This window comes from Solanum stenotomum, chromosome 12 (assembly GCF_019186545.1).
Source record: "Solanum stenotomum isolate F172 chromosome 12, ASM1918654v1, whole genome shotgun sequence".
Taxonomy (NCBI): domain Eukaryota; kingdom Viridiplantae; phylum Streptophyta; class Magnoliopsida; order Solanales; family Solanaceae; genus Solanum; species Solanum stenotomum.
In genome coordinates this window covers 18,971,061-18,988,239 of record NC_064293.1, presented here as the reverse complement: position 1 = coordinate 18,988,239, position 17,179 = coordinate 18,971,061, and the positions used below count along the sequence as shown (strand labels likewise).

At 28.3% G+C, this 17,179-nt stretch overlaps 1 protein-coding gene across 1 annotated transcript; it reads left to right on the top strand.

Moving 5' to 3' along the window:
* Window positions 1-8,769: 8,769 nt before the first annotated feature.
* LOC125848283 (probable N-acetyltransferase HLS1) lies at window positions 8,770-11,221 on the top strand. Its single transcript, XM_049528126.1, has 3 exons — window positions 8,770-9,180; window positions 9,257-9,450; window positions 10,125-11,221. The coding sequence occupies exons 1-3, from the start codon at window positions 8,995-8,997 to the stop codon at window positions 10,972-10,974; spliced, it is 1,230 nt and encodes a 409-aa protein (XP_049384083.1). The 5' UTR covers window positions 8,770-8,994; the 3' UTR covers window positions 10,975-11,221.
* Window positions 11,222-17,179: the final 5,958 nt, after the last annotated feature.

The window sequence follows — 17,179 nt, the reverse complement described above, 5'->3', positions numbered from 1 at the left end:
TTTTTTTGTGTATTAGTGTTCTATATGAATGACATAAGATTCGACTTGTTAGGTATTACGGAGGCTCAGTGAGCATCCTATCGAATCACTATACCATTTTGTTCTCTCCCATTTGGTCAATACAAGTTCACCTAGTACTAGCATCTTTACGAGAAAATTTATCGTAGGGGTTTTCAAAGTAATAGCTTAGCAACCACATTAACGTACAACTCTTAGGATGATTTTAGGTGCGTTCAATTTATTCCCTTTAGCTATATAATCATCCGATTTTTGAGAATTTAAAACTATAAAAGAGAATTATGTTAAAGTAAAATGTTCTAATTAGTAGAGTTTTGACTCATCTACTAATCTAAAATTGTTTGAGTCATACGACGTTGTCAGACTGTTGTATACTAAAGGTAATAACTCAAGAATTACATTGATGGAGTGATGAAGATTATACCATAGTAGACTTGAATTTTCTTTCAAGAGAACGAAATATTTGCGTCTCAATTTAAATTTTTATTTATTCATTTCAATTCTTAACTATAATTTTTAATATATCCACCAACACTTCTAATTGATCTTATATAATATTTATCTAAATTAATCGGGTAAGTTGGTTTTTGTCATAGAATCTAATGATTTTTAATCACCAGCACCCAATTTTTAAATATTTTGTACCTTACACGAAAGTTCTAGCACAGGAAAAAACACTATTCAATAGTAAATGCTTGACAAAGCTTAAATTAATTTATTTTTTTCAAAACTCAATCATCATGTACTTTAGTGTTAATTTTTTATTAGCACAAATAGAAGTGGTACCAACCCTCTGATGTTAAATTTTGTCTTGGTCTAACACTAAGTGATATTTTGTAAACAATAATTGTCATTAGTTGATAATGGGATAAAACTATGTCACCTAATTAATATATGAGGTCTATAGAAAAGTTTAGAGTATTTAATTAGCTCTAAGTTTGAAAGTACAATAATTTACACAAAAATGATATAAGAATGATGCTATCTAGACATATAAATACACTTGAGTATTTGTGATGGAACTTACTTGGAAAATCGGACTTCGTTTTCATTGTTTAAATTAACTAATTAATTGAATTGAATTGAAAAAGAATAAAGGAAAGAAAGTCAATTCACAAGTGAAATTGACTTGATTTGGCCAAAAAGGCCACAAGAATTCTAATTAGTACTTCCTCTATTCTATATTAGTGTCAAATATCTGTGTCAAGTACTTGCAAATTTATACAATAAAACGTAAAATTTTATTTTTATTTTGCTCGTAAAATAAATTAGTTTTAAAAATAATTAATATTAATTACATTGAAAGAGTTAAAGCATAGAAAATACTTTTTATTTATCATTTCTTAAAAAACATGAAAAAGAATATGGAACTGGAAAATTACAAGTTCGTTCTCAATTCTTTCCTTTCATTTTTCATAAAGTTAAATATGTCTTTAAATATAAACTCAATTATTTTGTTGTCATTATCAAGCAGAGTACAATTTTAATTAGGGTCTAATTGAAAATATCGTAACCTATAGTATAATAATGAAAGAAGTTGCATCGAAATATATTGGAAGGGGTGCGTTTGTTTATAGGTAATATTTATTGTGGATATATTTTTTGGCCATGATCATGACATTTCCATTTAAAATGCAATCATTGTCCAGACCGTTTTGTGCGTAGTAATATATTAATTCAATTGTAATATTAGGTTTTTTTTTTCTCTCAAAATAAACGTATAAAGATTGAGTGGGTCACTTTCTAAATATAAAATAAAATCAACAAATAAAAGCAAGTTGGACATGGCCAGCATTTTTGTTTTTATTAGGATTCTCTTTTTCCCATTCAAAGAATCTCAGGTTTGCTTGATGAGACGAATATAGATCGTGAGACATAGTTAAATCAAAATCGAAAGAACGCTTGTTATGGCCTAGAGAGATTTGGAAGGATCGTTTCTTCGGTGATTCGAAGAGATTTAGCATTAATTTGAACAAAACTTGCTTAACAAAGGAACATCCTGCGAGGTCAATTTCTTTGATTGTTCATAATTGGACAGTTTGCGAGACCTCTCCCAAGGACAAGCCATTATATAATTGGGGACACTCTCATAATGACTATTGAGAAGATTAATAATCAATCTTGAACCTTGTACCAATATGCTCCTAATCAATCTCAAGTCCAATATCGAACTTAGACATGTACTACTAGATAACCTTTTCAGTATTAAATGTGTAGTCATTTCACATTCAAGTGATGATTTGACTTTTTGACCTAAAAATTATCCTCTCAAAAGAATAGAAGGAAGGAAAAAATTTTATTCTGAGCGAGGCACACATACTGTCAGTTGTGTGAGGCGTCATTTGGCTGCCATATGTATATTATGGGACCCATATGTACTTATTTCCATACTTTTTCTTTTCTACTTTTAATCTTTTTTTACTTTTTCTTTCTTACTTGCATTTTCCTTTTTGCTTGTTAATTTTTAGTGTAAATTTTATTTTTTATTTTTTATTTTAATAAAGAAACTTTGAAACTCACACACGGTATCTATTATATATTTTATATCTCTATTACTATTTATTTGAGGGAAAATTAAAGTAATATGTCGAAAAAATTAAATTTACTTATTTTTGGATGAATTCAAGAAAATTGAGGATAGTGAAATTAAAAAAAAATTAGTTAAAATTCATGTAATCAACCCACTAAACTAATTAGTTTATGCTTTTCTTTTTTTACGTATTGAATTTTGATTTAAATTTACGATAATTATATAAGTTTTTTGTTTATTATTTTAATATTATTTTTTCTATTCTATATTATTTATTTTATTATAATAAATAGTTGTTTGAAATTTATTTTTTAGTTTATAAAATCAAGATATAAGTAGTTTTTTTAATCCTAACAATTAATTTTTTTATAATTATAAATAAATTTTGTAAAATTGCAAAAGTTCTTTTAAGGAATAAATTATTAAAAATATTATTTATATTTATAATTTCTTTAAGAACATGTAAGAAAAGTAGATAAGCAAAATCACCTATCTTGATTTTTAAGAATAAGAATATGGTATAAATTGACGGAAATAATATGTATTTATGTTGATGTTTATGGATGTTTTTCGTTTTTGAATTTCATGACAATAGTATCAAAACTTATGTAATTGTTTTTCAAGATCATTGATGTTCTTTCCGTTTTAGTTACTTATTGAAGAGTATTTGTGGATTGAAGTGTTTTTGGATTATGAAATTGTTGAGAGAAAAATAAAAGAACATATTAAATTTATACCTTCTTTATTTTTCATATTAATGATCTACTTTTTCTTTTACAAATTTCTTAAGAAAACACAAATAAAATATATACCTTAATTTTTTTTGGTAACTTTATAAATTTTATTTATACTTTCAAAAATAATTAATTGTTATAATAAAATAGAAAAAATTTAATTAATCATATCTTTGTAAATTAAAAAATAATTTTATATAACTATTTTTAATAATATAAATTATTAATATGAGATGGAAAAACAATATAAAAATGTAATAAATAGAATGAGTCAAGCAAAATTTTTTGAATTTCATATTTTTCATGAATAAAGTTATTTTAAGTATGAAAGTATAAAATTTGGAACAATTGTTTTATAAAAGAAACCAAAGGAAAAAAAAAGTAAAAGAAGTAAGAAAGGGAAAAAACGTTAAAAGGAAGAGAGAGAAAGAGGAGTGTGCCTTTTTTCTGAAAGTGATCCACTTGGCAAAATATAAATGAGCCTCATACAACTCTTGTCTGCCACATCATACTTGTGCCTCATCCATGATAAATATTTTCGAAGGAAGGCATTAGAAGAATCTCTCAAGTCATCCTAATTTCCTCATTATCTTCTCTTCTTAGTAGGCGTTTGGCCATACGATACCATATCACGATATGGTATCGTGAGATGGAATCAACGTTTGAACATGCGATTTTACGCTGATTCCATCTCATGATTCCATATCATGAGAGGTGATACCATATTCTCCAAAAACCATGATATGGAATTACATGGTGATTCCATATCATGATTTGAGATATTTTAATACAATAATTGATCCATTAGTTTATATTTTGTTAAAACAACCCCACAGTTATATCTACTAACTATTTGTTTCATATGTAAATAGAATTTATAATCACATCATTACTTTTTAAAATTTATTATTCTCACCGACATAAAACTTATTATTCTCACCAGCATATAGTCACTTTAACTTACACCTCACGATTGTGAAACTTTTCAGCATTCACTTGAAACAATTAACCGGCATGTTAAAATAGTTGCTGAGGCAATTAGTAAGATAACACCAACATTTATCAACCAAAAAATATGACTGGTGTACATTCCAAAATTCGACATAATACTCGATTTTGGCCTTGGTTTAAGGTAAAATTTCAATCACATTAATAAATTAATTTTATGGCCTTAATAAGTGCACATTTATATTTTATGTGTAAGTTATTAGTATTTAGTTTCATATTTTCGCCACATGGTAACTTTAAATTACATCCTTAGAATAAATATTATTTATGTCTTTGGTAGATAAATATTATGTTGTTGATGCTGGTTTCCGAAACACAAAAGGATTTTAAGTTCCATACAAAGGACTACGCTATCATTTGCAAGATTATCGAGGAAGTGAAAGAGAGCCTCAAAATGCCAAAGAACTATTTAATTATAGGCATTCATCTCTACGCAATGTGATTGAACGGACTTTTGGAGCTTGAAAAAATAGATTTAGAATACTGAAACAAGGCATGAACCATTATTATATTGATACACAAGTGAAAATTGTCATAGCTTGTGCAATGTTACATAATTATTTGCGAAAATACCAAAGTAATGATAAAATATTTATGGTTTATGAACATGAAGATATAGTTGCGGAGGATATTGACCAACAAATGACTCAAAGTAACAATGTTGGTTCGTCTTCTCGGTCACATGATCGAAAAATGCAAGTTCAACGTGAGGAAATTGTTTGTACTATGTGGGAGAATTATATTAAAGACTAGTACACTATAATTTATGTTCAATTTTTTTTATTAAATTAAAGTTAGATAAAACAATTACTTAAGTGGAGAACAAATAACTTTGTAATAATTTATTATGCGATTTTATAATTTTTTATTTATTTGATAAGATTGAATAAAAAATTGGGGCNTTTAATAATATAAATAATTAATATGAGATTGAAAAACAATATAAAAATGTAATAAATAGAATGAGTCAAGCAAATTTTTTTGAATTTCATATTTTTCATGAATAGAGTTATTTTAAGTATGAAAGTATAAAATTTGGAACAATTGTTTTATAAAAGAAACCAAAGGAAAAAAAAAGAGTAATAGAAGTAAGAAAGGGAAAAAACGTTAAAAGGAAGAGAGAGAAAGAGGAGTGTCCCCTTTTTCTGAAAGTGATCCACTTGGCAAAATATAAATGAGCCTCATACAACTCTTGTCTACCACATCATACTTGTGTCTCATCCATGATAAAAAATTTCGAAGGAAGGCATTTGAAGAATCTCTCAAGTCATCCTGATTTCCTTATTATCTTCTCTTCTTAGAATATACTTTATTTGTCCCTAATTATTTGTCCTTTTGAATAATTACACCAAAGTAAGAGCCCGTTTAGATTGACTTAAATTTTAAAGTGCTGAAACTTATTTTAAAAATAAGTAGTTATGTGTTTGGATAAAAGTGTTGTAGTTGAAAAAAAGTTGTTGATATGTTTGGCAAATAAGTGTTGGTAAACATTTTTTTTAATCAAAATGTCTGAAATACCCTTTAAGCTGTTAACATGATAAAAAGTTGATTAATTTAAGGTTTTTATACTTAAAAATAAATTTATATTTTACATCCATAAGTAATAATATTTTCCTATCATTCACATATTTCTTTTCCACCACAAATTATTTATAAGAGGAATAATAATAATAATAATAATAATAATAACAATAACAATAACAATAATAATAATAACAATAATAATAATAATAATAATAATAATAGATATTAGGGTTAATTCAATATGGGCAATTTGGGAATTGTATAAAAGAATTAAGAGCAAAAAGGTAATATACTTAGTCAACGTAAAAGGGCTTTTAAGTTAAAAAAAAAAAAAGCTCCCCTCACCTAGCTTTTAGCTTTTGGCTTAAAATAAGTCATTTTTGACTTAAAATAAGTCACTTTGATAATTGTTAAACACTCCAATAAGTCAAAAAAATCAGTTTGACCAGTTTAAAATCTCATCCAAACAGACTCTAAGAAAATAATGATTGACATAGTGAGTTTACTATTTTACCTTTATTAATTATGAAGTGAATGAGTTAAAAATTCAAGATTTTCAAAAATTTCTATCTTTTTCAAAGTAATTAATTGAAAGTAAAATAGATATAAAAAAATTGATCTTTCTTGATTTGTCAAATGAACAAGTAAAAACGAAAAATTGAACAAGTAATTAAGGACAAGAGTACGTGGAAAAGGCTCTGAACCTTCTCCTAACTTCTAGTTTCCTTTATCTTCAATAATGTATATTCTTGTAATGGCTCATTGCCTTGACGTTTTGGCAAAAAAATAAAATAAAATTAACAAGATCGATTTTAATTCAATTATCTTTGACTTTTTAAATAAGTTTTACTGTTAATTGATGTCTGATAATTTTACCACACATTTTAATCTCATTACTTCAGTATTTGTGGTTTGGAAGAGGATTTGAGAAGAAACGAAGTGGAATCGGACAAAAGAATGAAAAAAATTGGAGGACAGAAAACTGGTGAATTTTTTTTTTTTCTGATGTTATTAAATTCACAATTGCAAATGTGGCTCGCAACGGGGAGAAGCGTAAGCAAAATCAGAAATTTACAATTGCAAATCAAGACTTGCAATTGCGAAATCTAACGTATAAAAGTAATACAAATATGAACCTCACAATTGTAAAAATTGGTGGGAAAACAGAAGTATCACAAATGCTAATCAAACTTTGTACACTGTTAAAATTCGAATAGAAATAAAATTTCACTTTTAATGATCACAAAATTTATATAAGGTGATCCAATAGCTTGAAAAACATATCTTCGATATCCCTGGCATAGTTGTATACATTTGTAGCGTATTAGACGGGAAAATGGTAGAAAGAGTACTACACAACCACAAATATTGATTGGATTATTCCCCCTCAGTACCATTATCAATCGTTACCAATCGTTATCATGATTAGTCACTATAATACTAACCACGTCTACCCTATATTTATCAGCAGTTCAGCACCATCATTACAAACACTAACACCAATAATTATCCCTATTACCACAATTACTAAACATAAATATTTTGTTTTTTCAAACTTAAACAATAATTTTATTTTATTAAATTAATATATATTTTTAATATTTGATTGATTTGTTATTTAAAATTGTATATTTATCATGCTATAAATAAATAAACTATATATATTGAGGTTAAAAAACAAAATAATCTTGATTAATTAAGTAATATTTAAATTTAAAACAATGTTTAAATTATTTAAATAAATATATTAAGATGAAAACATTTTTTTTAATCTCATTATAAACAAATAAACTTTATTGTGAAGTGCAATGATTACAAAATAGGGTCATTATGTTATGGCAATTAAAAGTACAGGTGGAACGAAACTCCGCAGCCATTTCTTCCACTTTCTTGATGATCATTACCCAAATTAAATTCTACTTTTGTGAAGATTAATTGCATAATTAATTCTTTCATTATCATTAGCAGGATCACCACTCACCACTTCCAATGAGAAAGTTGAAGAGTTGCACAAAAGGAATCGAAAGGGACTTGCCAAAAAACTTATCTAAACTAACCAGTAATTAATCACCGATAAAATTAAAATCACTAGCATCCCATCTTAGATTTTTATTCGTAAATTAGTCGAGTGAACTATATGAATAATTTATAAGTATTTCACTAAAACTATTCTCATATTGTCATTAGTTTACTGTAATTTCATTTTATCTCTATTTGAAATTAATCTTAATTTACTCACTTGAAATGAAAGGCCTCAAGTCATCCGCCATCTCATTGGAGTTGTTAAATGCTCCTAACTTTGTGTTTAAAGTTATTTTGTAAAATGAGAGACGTGCCGTTAACTGAGGGATCGTAAGTAGGGAAATTTCAATCAGTAATAAAGTTTTTTTTTTTTTTTTTTTGTAATTTATGACGTTTATTTTTATTGATCTAATATTTTAAAAATAGATTTTCATTGCTTAAAACTATACATCAAGTAATATGGACACGTGGCAAATACTTCATTATTTTTTATAAAATGTGTAAAATTCAAAATAGACAAATAAAAGTGAATCAAGAAAATGTATTTTATTTTCAAACTCTAGTACTACCTCAAAAGGAGTAATTCATTAGGTTATAAATTACTCTCCAACAATATTTATTTATTTTATGATATCAATGGATTACATTTAGTTCCTAATTTATCCTTATAATTAATTATAGTCATTTTTTTATTACATGAGATTGTATTTATTATATTCAAAGAGTGATACAGTAAAATTATCCTTTTTATTTATAGTTTCTAAAAAAGTGTGGAAAATCAATAGTTGACAAGTATAGTTGAATGGATCAAATATTAAATTGTAAATTAGCCATCAAGGAGTAGGGAAATTTATAGGGAATACGGAGAGAGGGGTGCCAAAATCAGTATAAAAGGGAGTGGGCAGCGAAAGAAGTAAGGTATTATCCTTGTCAAAGTATTTAAATTTTGCAAATTATAACCAACTACTCACCTTCACTCACTCTCTAACGAGACACCCAGAAATATAGAAATAAAGGTTTTTCTTAACGGCCCCCTTTCTGTGTTTGCTACAACGTCACGTAAAATACACCAATCTATTTATCTTTTCTCAAAAGTAAAGCTGCATTTCTAATTAGTTACAAATATTTTACTTTCTATTTTCAATAGAGAAGAAGAAGATGATGGCGGTTAATGAACAAGTGAGAATAGTAATCAGAGAATTCAACGCGAACAAAGATTGCAGGCAAGTGGAAGAAGTAGAAAGAAGATGTGAAGTTGGTCCTAGTGGAAAACTCTCTCTTTTCACTGACCTTTTAGGTGATCCAATTTGTAGAGTTCGCCATTCCCCTGCTTATCTCATGCTGGTACATCTATTCAGAATTTAAATTATAATAGTAAGTTGTGTTTTATTGTCAGTTTTGATTGTATGATGATTAACAGGTGGCAGAGATAGTAGTGGGAGAAGAAAGCAGGGGAATAGTAGGGATGATAAGAGGCTGTATCAAAAGCGTTACGTGTGGAAAGAGAGTGTGGAGGAACAATCACGATTTCCCCAAATTGTCTCATCAACAACACCTCCCTGTTTTCACTAAACTTGCCTATATTTTAGGCCTTCGTGTCTCTCCTCATCACCGGTAACTAATTTTCTTTCTATTGTTATTTTATATATATATTTTTCGTGAAACTATGTTTCACTTTTATTTTTTTTAATAATTTACATGTGACCAAATAATTGTTTAGTATTTTACTAAATCAGACACATTCTAATGACCTCGTATTTTCTTTATATTATATATTGTATGTATATATAATATTATAGTTGGCTCTCTACCTATATTATTATAATAATTATATAGTAGAGTTGTTTATAACATCATAACAAGTTTTTGATAATGGTTCAAATTAATTATACCCCTAAAGTTCAATTTATGTATATTAATTATTAAATATTCTTTTAATTTTTTATATTTTAATTCACGCAAAATATTAGCTAGTTCTAATTAAATCACATAATTCGAATAATATAATTAGTGTCGTTTAACATAATGGACATACATAGAAAATTGGTGCATATAATAGTTGTACCTAGTGCACGTGCATGCTGATTATATAAATAGTTTCTCCGTTTTAATTTGTTTGTCTTGCTTTTAATTTTTTCAAGTAAGTTATTTTAAAACATTAAACAAATTCTTGATGATCGTTTCAATTATAATCAGACAAATAAATTAAAACAAAAAATATTTGTTATACTATCAATGCACAAAAATTAAACAATAACAAATATGTGAATCATGTTTCCCTTTTTCAGGAGAAAGGGAATAGGGTTGAAATTGGTACGGAAGATGGAAGAATGGTTCAGAGAAAATGGCGCTGCATATTCATATATAGCTACTGAAAACGATAACCATGCTTCTGTGAAACTCTTCACACACAAATGCGGTTACGCCAAGTTCCGCACTCCATCCATTCTGGTGCAACCCGTTTTCGCTCACCGGGTCAAAATCTCAAAAACCATAACTATCTACAAACTCACCCCGACTGAAGCTGAAACTCTGTACCGCCATAAATTCTCCACCACAGAGTTCTTCCCAAAAGACATCGATTCAATTCTCAACAACAAACTCAATTTAGGTACTTTTGTAGCAGTTCCAAAGGGTACATTTTCATGTATCAACGAGTTCTTAACGAATCCGCCCGAATCATGGGCTGTACTCAGTGTGTGGAACTGTAAGGACGTGTTCAAGCTCGAAGTTCGAGGTGCATCGAGGATGATGAAGGGTTTAGCTAAAACGACCCGTTTAATGGACCGGGCTTTTCCATGGCTTAAGGTTCCATCTGTACCCGAAGTTTTCAGGCCTTTTGGGCTTCATTTTATGTATGGGCTTGGTGGGGAAGGCCCATTATCCGTTAAGTTAACTAAGGCCCTTTGTGATTTGGCCCATAACTTAGCGGCTGAATCGGGTTGCGAAGTGGTGGTGACGGAAGTAGCAAGCTGCGAACCGCTTAAGTTAGGAATTCCTCACTGGAAAAAACTATCATGCGCCGAGGACTTATGGTGTATAAAACGATTAGGGGAAGACTACAGTGACGGGTCTGTGGGTGACTGGACTAAATCACGGCCTGGTCTTTCTATCTTTGTTGATCCCAGAGAATTTTAACTTTTTCGATTTTTCCTATTTGGTGTTTGATATCTGCATTGAAGCTTGACTAATTAAAAGTGTATACGATCCCTATTTTGAGAAAGCACGGCATACTCATGGCTTGAAAAAGCAGCCTTCATCCACTACGATCACATGTGTTAGAGAATTTCAACTTTCAATAAATAATATATCTTGTCTTGTAGATTTGGGTAAATATAATTTAGAAGTCAACTTTTTTCCTTTTTGGGATTAACTTTGTTTTGTATACAACACTTTTTGATTGTTGTTGTAAAGGGGTGTGTAAATATCACTTTGTTTCTAGATTATCTTCATATGTTATATTTGGCCATTTGGGATTAGATTGTGGTTGTAAAGGGGTTTGTAAATATCCCTTTGTCTCAAGATATATAATCTTTCATATGTTATATTTGGCTATTTGGGATTCTAATCTCTTAGACTTTGCATTTACCTACTTCTAGATCTAAAAAATAAGTGCCGTAATTGATTGAAAGAGTATGTAACTATTTGTGAATCAATATATATATATATATATATATTGATTCACAAATAGTTACATACTCTTTCAATCAATTACGGCACTTATATAAAAAAAATGTCTTAACAACAAATAAAAACAAAAAAAATGTCTTAACCACAAATAAAAACAAAGAAAATGTCTTAACCACAAATAAAAACAAAAAAAATGTCTTCTATTTTCAATTTTTTAAAAATTTGTTCTATGCACTGATTCACACACAATAAAGTAATCGGTTAATTTTTATAATACTAACTTGATAAAACTAATAAACTAATCATATTTAAGCTTTTATTTTATTGATATGAATTGTGGTCGAATGGTTGAGATCTCCTCATTTTAAATAGGATTTTGGTTTGAGCTTCGAAATGGAAAATAATTTATTGGAAGCGCAATTCCTTGGTAGAAATGAGTTCTTCAAAGCACAAATTATGATTAATTAGTGAGCTTCACGACAGATATTGGTGAGTTAGACCCATCCTTAACTTAATTTGACATGGTACCAAAGCTAGATCCAGACCTTCGTAATCATGGATAGTTTTAAAGATGAAATACCTTCATTCATTCTATGAATATGCTCCTAATCAGATCAAATTACATAATCTCACATGAAAAGGGGTAATGAATGGAATAAACCCCAATCGATTAAGAAGAAGAATCCTGAACTTCTTATTTTAACAATTGAATAAAAAAGATATTTAGTGCACAAGAGACAACCATTTCATTATGTATATATTTATCATAATAGAAAACAAGGGGCGACTCTACTATGTGGGTTTTTTACTTTGTTCAAAAGATGTTGGAACTGAATGCAAGCTGTGTCATGATATGTTTATCAGATATGATATGTCTGTACTAACTACTTTGATTTGTCTTATATTAGTTTTTCTCTTAAACCACAGTAACACTCTTTGTTTTCTTGACACAACAACTTGAAAACGCAAAAGGAAGTGGGGTATAGGGGGAGTTTATTCTTAAAACGGACACTTTTTAAATATAATAGATTAAAAGGGACCCTTTCTGAAAATACATATCAACTCTGCCTTTGTGGGTTAACTGTAACAAACAAATTTATCTTCGTCAGTCACTCTCAAAATAAAAAAAAATAAAAATATATCACACAAATTTTAAAGATGATTCACCGATTTTATTAACTCCTTACGTGAATAAGAAGAAGATAAAGAAAGAATAGTTTGATATAAAGATGAAATCTTAGAGAAATGGTTACATTGAGATTATTAACCAAAGGTTGATTCATTTAAATCATTTTTAACGAAAAATTACTTTTTGTTATATATATAATTGAAATTATTTTATATATACATAATATATGTTGAATTTTCTTTAACTTTTTCCTGTGCTAAATTATAATATATTACATTAATAATATTGAATTCAGATGTACGTGGAATGGGAAGATAGTGATAAAAGATCTTTTGAAATTCCACTAATTTATTTGTTGTGGTCTCCACTTGCTTTGGAGTTTGTCCTTACATTTTTGGAAAACGCTCCTTTCATAAAATTACGAACTGATGTTTTATTCCACCACGACTTGTCTAACTATGCCAGTGGAACTCTCCACACAATACATCTTGGCTCATTTTTATTAGATAGTTACAGTTACTATATGCAATAATTGGATTTTTTGGTCTTTTATGCCGTTACAGCTATAAAGACACGTGTAATTGAAGCTTAAGAGTGTTTTCCACTTGTCAAGGAAAATTTTAAGAGATAACACGGTTCATAAAATTATTTTACATAATTTTTAGTTAAGATACACTATCATAATAAGAATCGTCTTAAAATTTCAATCATAACTCAAAAAAAATGCAAATTAAAGATATGATTATTATAGCAATATCTCAAGAGCAAACTGTAAAGTAATCTTCAAAATATTCTCCAGTCAAATTTTGTCATGATTCATGATGTCTTACTTATTGATGATAGGTGATTATTAGATCAACCTCTAGATAAATTTTTAGAAGATTCTATTTTGTTATTTGAGAGAAATCAAGAGACGAAACTTGACAAAATTGTTCTTTGTATAATAGTGTATAAAATTGTATATTATATCTTTTATAATTGTGTATAATATTGTATATTAGGTGTATAATATTGTATACCAAATTTTTAAACACTTCTATTAGAAAAAATATGAAAGTTTTGTGTATTATTTTATACCAAATTATATTTTGTGCTAAAACTTATAATGTAGTTTTAAATTATATTTTTAAATATAAATTAGATAATTATAATTGTATGAAAATTTTCCCAATTTTCATAAAGGATATACTCTGTCCTCTTTGATATGCAAATGAATCATATTATATTGAAATAATATGAGAAAAGACATAAAGTGACACCTGAAGTCGTTTCGAATTTTTAAAAAGACTCTTAAACTATGCAAGCGTTTTATTACCTCCTAAACAATTGTGAACTGATAATATTACATCATTTTTTGTCCACCTGGCATAGAGAGTGTATGCACTCTCTTAAAGAGCGTAAACAAACTAAAATAACGAATATAGTTTTATTTTTACAAGTATTTTGCTGTAAAATATATTTTCTTGTTTTTCTTACTATTTCAACTTTTTCTCCTTATTATTTTTTTCTTTTTCTTTCTTCCTTCTTCTTCAAAATTCATTGTCATCTCCATTAAAGCTTCTCACTTTCAATGACACTTTTTACCACAACTTCACCTCCCTTTTCTTACTACTATTAGTTAACTCTCCTCAATTTTAAAATTATATCTAAATATTTTTTTACATTTCGAACAATTTAATAAACCCATTAGATTTCAAGATGATTAGTAGGTATTATTTTATTTTTTTAATCCAAATTTCAATTAAACTTTTTCAACTTTCGGAGAATTCATTGATTCTTTCAAAATTTATCATTTCTAGTTTTGAAGTTATATGAAAATGAGATAAAATAATTGATGATACCTTCAAAATTTTGATTTTTCTTAGAAAAATAATTAGTTTGGTTATCAATAACTCAACAAAGTTTAGAAAATAGTATGATTTTTGAAAGAAAGGAATTTGACCGAAGAAGAAGAAGTAAAAAAAAAAGAAAATGAAGGAGGGGCTCAACTTAACGTGGGGGTGGGGTGAGGTGATGCTGGGAGGTGAAGAAGAAGAAAGAAAGAAAGAAAATGGAGGGAGGGATAACTTGAAAGTGGGAGGTGGAAGATGAAATAGAATTTACAATGAAATTGAAATTAAAGTAATAAAATTAAAATAAGTCAAAAAGTAAGAGAGAGAGAAATAAAGAAAAACTTAAAATGAAAAAAAATCTATTTCAAATTAAATTAACACGTGTCACGTATTGATTGATGTGTGATAACACTTGCTTTTTAAAATTTGGAATTGATCGAAAAATGATATAATAATATAAGTTCAAAATTGTTTAGGGGGGTAATAGGACACCCGCATAATTAATGTGTCTTTTTGAAAATTCAAAACAACTTCAGGTGTCACTTTATGTATTTTCTCAAATAACATACAAGAATGACCTGCTTGTGATTCAAATTTCATGTATAACATGTATTACTGCACATTTACAAAATGACTATATTTAATAATAGGCGTAAATTATGAACTAATGGATAAATTATCTTTTAATTTTCTAAATCGAATAAGCGAAAAAGAACATCTATTTTTAATATAATAGACAAGTAAAAAGGATCGGAAGGAATACTGCCTTATCCATTATTTGATTTTTAATTCTAGAATAAGTTATACCAGAATTAGTAATTAGTATTGGAATAACTTATTTTTGTTAGAGGGTGGAATAATAATATTAAAATTAGTTGTCCCATAATAAAATAATGAAAATACAAAAATATCTCAATTCCTTCTTCTACTAATTAATACGGAGAGTATCGCTGTAATTAAAATAATTTTTTAAAGAAAATTATGCAATGCATGTTATTTCTTATATAATAAATTAAATTATCAATAAAATATAATATCAAGATAACTAATTGTTGTTGTCAAACCAAAAGACCTCTAGACTTCAAATTCTAAGATTTTCTGCTAAAATATTTTCCATGCAGTTTTAAACTGCTAGAGTTCAAGCTGCAACATTTTGACATAAAATTCGAACGGTAGCAATTTAAAATTGCATGAAAAGTTCATAAAGTTCAAATTATGATAGCTCAAAATTCACGAATACAGTTATTATTTTTTCTGGAGTTTGAGATGTGTAGTTCAAACTACTAAATTCTAAACTGATATATTTTTTAACTATTGAAAAAAAAAAATTGAAGCCTTGTGAAATTTTAACTTAGGATATTTTTATTCAAAATATATGTTTGCATTAAAAAGTAATTCTTTTGGAATTACGTTTTGGTTAAACTTAAAAGATCAATCCAATAAATGGCTAGTGAACCCAATTTTTTGATTTCGTATTATTCTAGATCACTATGTTTAAGAGCGGGGTGTACAAATATTCAATTTTAGGATCTCAATTTATGTGGTAGCAAAGGTCGAATTTATTTTGTTTATATATTCATTTTGGAATCATTTTAGAAATATGAGACTAAAGTTGCAAATGTTTATGTCTTAAATTTGCCACAATTTATATATGCTTTTTCTAAATAGTAGTCATATCAAGGTCAACTATCGAACATTTTGTCTGAAGTTTGACCTCATTTGTCAACACTTTTATTACACTTTTGAACTTGACAAAACTTGAGACATAATAACTACTCTTTAGACTTTCCTGCAAAAAAAAAAGGAGTAGACTTGTGAAGACTCTACAAAGTAAAGTAGGATTTCAATTTCATCCCAAATGCAAAAAACAGAAAATTGTGCAGCTTAGTATTGACGATGATTTACTACTTTTCTGTAGGGGTGATAAAGACTCTATTATGCAGTTATTTGCTTGCTTCCAGGAGTTTTCCAAAGCGTCAGGATTGATAGCTAATATGGACAAAAGGTGTTATATATTTTGGTGGAATACCTGGTGAACTACAAGTTCAAACGTTGGCGGAACTTAATTTTGTCAAAGGAGAGGTACCTTTCAGATATCTTAGGGTACTAAGAGACTCTTTGTTGTCCAATGTAAGTCTCCCATTGATAAAATACGTACTAGGAAGGATCACTAATTGATCCTCTATCATACGCTGGATGGACTCAACTCATCAAGAGTGTTTCATTTGCTATACAAAAAAGGATAAAACTCCGGGTGGTGTGGATACACACGTACTATGGGCAACATTGCCTAAACAAGTGCAAAGGATCTTAAAGGCACAACTATATATACTTCACAAAGGATACAAGAAGATGAAGTGTATTGAGCATGAGGTCTAATTATTCTATTAGTTCAATATATAAGAAAATGAGAGGAGAATCAAATAAGGTGGACTGGAGGAAGCTCGTATGGTCTAATTAATTATGAAGCTCCAAAGTGGAAATTTATCTTGTTTTTGGCTCTGAATAAAAGACTACTTACCAAAGCCAGGCTAGTAATTAAATTGGGGATGTGTTGAATCTGACATATACTTGTCCATTGTGTGATCAAGCTGCTGTGGAGAATATGTTTTTTATGTGTCCTTAATTTGGACAAAAAAATCTTGGTGTGGCAAGGCATCATGTGACACATTATGACATGGCAGGATGAGGTGAAATGGGCAATAACACACATGAGAGGCAAGAGTACGTATCAATGCTCAAATATATATAT

What these genes read in the sequence shown, in the direction of transcription:
- LOC125848283 (XM_049528126.1), top strand. Translation starts at nt 8,995, where the DNA reads ATGATGGCGGTTAATGAACAAGTGAGAATAGTAATCAGAGAATTCAAC. An exon ending in CCCCTGCTTATCTCATGCTG is followed by an intron (nt 9,181 to 9,256) that starts GTACATCTATTC and finishes GATGATTAACAG; the next exon opens with GTGGCAGAGATAGTAGTGGG. An exon ending in CGTGTCTCTCCTCATCACCG is followed by an intron (nt 9,451 to 10,124) that starts GTAACTAATTTT and finishes TCCCTTTTTCAG; the next exon opens with GAGAAAGGGAATAGGGTTGA.